The sequence below is a fragment of the Triticum urartu genome, unplaced genomic scaffold (genome assembly GCF_003073215.2).
Source record: "Triticum urartu cultivar G1812 unplaced genomic scaffold, Tu2.1 TuUngrouped_contig_5335, whole genome shotgun sequence".
Lineage (NCBI taxonomy): Eukaryota > Viridiplantae > Streptophyta > Magnoliopsida > Poales > Poaceae > Triticum > Triticum urartu.
Window position 1 is genome coordinate 229 of NW_024116004.1, and position 3769 is coordinate 3997.

General features: G+C 47.5%; 1 protein-coding gene across 1 annotated transcript; it reads right to left on the bottom strand.

Annotated features, from left to right (window-relative positions):
- Nucleotides 1-773: 773 nt before the first annotated feature.
- On the bottom strand, nt 774-2209 carry LOC125529094 (lichenase-2-like). Its single transcript, XM_048693508.1, has 2 exons — nt 2134-2209; nt 774-1720 (listed from the first exon to the last, which is right to left on the bottom strand). Exons 1-2 carry the CDS (start codon nt 2207-2209, stop codon nt 774-776), a joined length of 1023 nt encoding a protein of 340 aa, XP_048549465.1.
- Nucleotides 2210-3769: the final 1560 nt, after the last annotated feature.

Below are 3769 nucleotides of genomic sequence, written 5' to 3' on the forward strand. Positions count from 1 at the left end.
GATACGTTGGAGACGTATCAAGAAGCGACTTGGATCCCGGTTGTACCACTGGAGGTGACTGGGCGGCCAGGGTGGTGGGGCGGTGGCAAAGGCAAGAGAGAAAAAGGTAAGGAGAGAAAATGGGAGGATGAAGGCGCAAGGTCCGGAAGGGGTTTTGGGTGGACCGGGTGTGTGAGAGTCCTACGTGCCTATTGTCCGTACTCATGAAAAGCCCCCCCCCCCCCACACACACACACTTTGTCTCCCATGCACTTTGCCTTGGTTGGCACAACAAATTTGGACCGTGCGGTCCAGTAGTATGCGGACAGTTTGAGGGTCCACTTTGAAGATGCAAACATAAACCATGCACACATGCCACCTCGTCAAAAGCTCACCCAACATGCATGGGAATATTATACTCCCTCTGTCCCTTAATATAAGACTTGTTTCAGTTCAATGGTAGTACTACCTATATTCTATAAATATTTCTCAACTTCACAATAATGCAATAAAATATATAATATGTATTTTTAGTGTTTTCATATATTATTAATCCAAATGTTTGATGCAACCAAATATTATTAAAATATGTCAACATATTCACGCTGCAACGCGTGGGGTATTATCTCGTTTAATAGTAGCACAAGCTCACCAATTTAATTATTTGAAGAAAAAAATAGGCACTATAAGTTGATGCCCATGCAAGCTTTGGGTGGGCCTCGTTAAAAACTCGGCGTATACACTTCTGTGATCGTGGGCGCCTGCATGGACATGAACGAGATGAATCAAATTCATTAGCCGAAGGTGATGGGATAGACCCTGTTGGTGTTGGGGTAGAAGAGCCCCCAGTTCTGCTCCACGCCGTTCTCCTTGAGGTTCTCATTGAACATGGCGAACACGTACATCTCCACCTTCCGCGGCCGCCGCGGCGTGCCCTTCCCCACGTGGTTCACCAGGTTCTGGTTGTACGTCCTCGCGTTCTGCACTGACGCCGCCTTGCCGCCAGCCGACGGCCAGCCGGTCTCCGACACCACCACGTCCACGCCGCTCACCCCGAGCCGCTCCCCGGCCGCGTGCACCGCGTCCACCGACGCGTCGAACATGTTCTGGTAACCGTACTTCCCGTCCTGCACCACCGTCGCCGGCGCCGCGAACAGAGCGAAGCTGATGTCCATGTTGCGCGGGTTGCTGGTGTACAGGAAGTACGGGTACAGGTTGGCGAGCAGCGGCGCACCGGTGCGCTTCAGGAACTGCAGCACGGGGAGCAGGAACGGCTTGGACGCGTTGGTGAACTCGCCGGCGGACGGTGGGACGTGTACGGCGATGGTGGCCTGCGATATCGCCGTCGTGACCTTGATGGCGCCGCCCAGGCCGGCCGCAGCAAGCGCCCTACGGATGTTCTCCATGGCCGGGACCAGGTACCGTGTGTCGCTGCCGGCGACCTCGTTCCCGACGACGAGGTACCGGAATGAGACGGCCGGGTGGGCCTTGATGTTGGCGCCGACCCACGCGGCGGCCGCGGGCGCGCTGGTGGCCAGGCCGGGGAAGACGTTGTTGGGTACGCCGACCATGACGCTGATGCCGGTGCCTCCGAGAGCGGCCAGCGCTGCGCTGTCCGGCGCGTAGAGGCGCACGGAGGTGATGCCGTTGTCGCGGAGCATGTGGACGGCGGTGCTCGCGGGCGGCAGGTTGTTGCCGCTCATGCCGTAGCACACGCCCACGGATGCTCCTCGTGCAGTACCTTACAGATTGTATATAGGAGCAGGTGTCAATTATAACCACAAGTGAAGATCAACTGTTTGCAGTACATACACATGAACGGTTTACTTCAATGAGATCTCAAATTGTTGTTCCCTAAATATACATTCGTACAAGATAATATTTTGTTTCTTATCTTTATAATATATTTAAGATAAATCTTTTTTTTGCAAAAAATTCCCTCTTTCCTCTGTCTCTCTTTCTTCGAACTCATCAATTATCCTACGTGACACTTTTAAGATTATATCATTATACGAGCCCTAAGTATAGTCCATATGAAAACATTGACCAATATGCACCAGGACCAATATGCCTAGACGCACGGTGTTTTAGGCAGCACATATGTATTTGTAGAGTATAGAGATTACTTGTAAGATTGGAGAGAGAGGTTATTACTTGCAAGGATGGCGACGAAGACGCCGAGCCCTAGGAGCAATGCCATGTGGAGCGTAGGAGCAAGGCCTTGCGCCATTGGCGTCTTCTCCTTCTACAACGTTGATACAGTTATCTGATTGGAGGCGGTTTCTCCTCAACCAAAGGTCTGTCTTATCTTAATGAAATACTCCCATCTATATCTATATATATCAATATAAAAAGAGAGTTGCGGAGATCCAACACATCTCATCTGTTTAACCGCATATATCCAACAGTCTACATCGCTCGTGTGTTTAGCATAGACACATTGAGCATCTTTTCCTAATTAATATCATATCAATGCCAATGGTAAGTACTAAGTAATTATATACCACCTGACACATGCGGTAAGCAATCTCAATTATTAGAAATCAAGTAACGATATCCTACCTTAGTGTCAATATGTAATTAACATCTTGCCTAAAGAAGTAGATTGATGAACATACATATACAATTACTACATGGTCTCCGTCGCATACATAAGGGTGGTATAATCCCTAAGGTTTGAATCAGTGGATCTCCCTCTCATACATAATTACTCCAAAATCAATCACGGTCATAATCTCCTTTCTAAGAAGATTACTCCTTGCTAACCATGGGCTCATATCTCCTTCCTAAGAAAATCCACATAGAGTATCTCCTTCCTAACCAGTTATCAGCGACCCACTCCTGCGTAACACGCCAAATCTTTCCCTCAGTCTCAAAAAATAAACATGCAGATCGGGTGGTGTTTGAGCCTTTGAGGAGCCCAGTCTCAATCTCTGTCTCTCCATGCAAGAAAAAAAAAACTCTGTCTCTCTGCGCCCATCGTCGATCTTGTGGATCTGGAGGATGTTCATTTGGTAAATCTGCACTAAATTGCTTGATGAAATGCATCAAATTTGGCTCTTCAGCAGGCAACTCTGCACTAAAAACAGAAATCATCAGCGGCAACTCGACACAGCTACAATAATAGGTGAACCCTAATTCGTAAGCGGCAACTCAAAATAGAAAACAAAAGGAGCTAGCTTTCCTGATTGGTTGTTTGGATGGTGCATGGCTGGTGTTCGTAGGTTATGGGAGCATTAAATTTTGTAGTGGTATATCCAGCTCATCAGGGATCAAATCTCGATACTTGCATTTATTCTGAATTTATTTGAGGATTTCTGACGATACGCGTTCAGTGGGAGGAGATGTTCCCGTCGACTACGAGACATTTACGTTGACTTCATAAAATCTCAAGATGGCATGCCGGCTCAGTCTCTCGGAGGTGCTTATAGGGATAGAGTGTGCGTTTGTGCGTTCGTAGGTGTGAATGTATGCACGTATTTAAGTGCTTGCGTCTGTACTGTGTTAAAAAAAATCTGTAATTATGATAGTATATATCAATTATACATATCCTTAACATCGGGGGAATGAAATGGCAAGGCCTCCCAATATGTAATTTCTTTCCCCTAAAAAAGAGAAGATAGATTTCTTCTGCAAGGTAGATCAGGGTGCAAGTGTAAGCATCACTAAAACAATCACATTGCTCTGAAAATTTTGGCCCCACTGATGATCTAGAGTCTAGACCAAGCTGGTGTCACGTAAGATTTCTACCAAGTGCAAGTGATGATTACCAAGCTCCCTTGGGCACCCA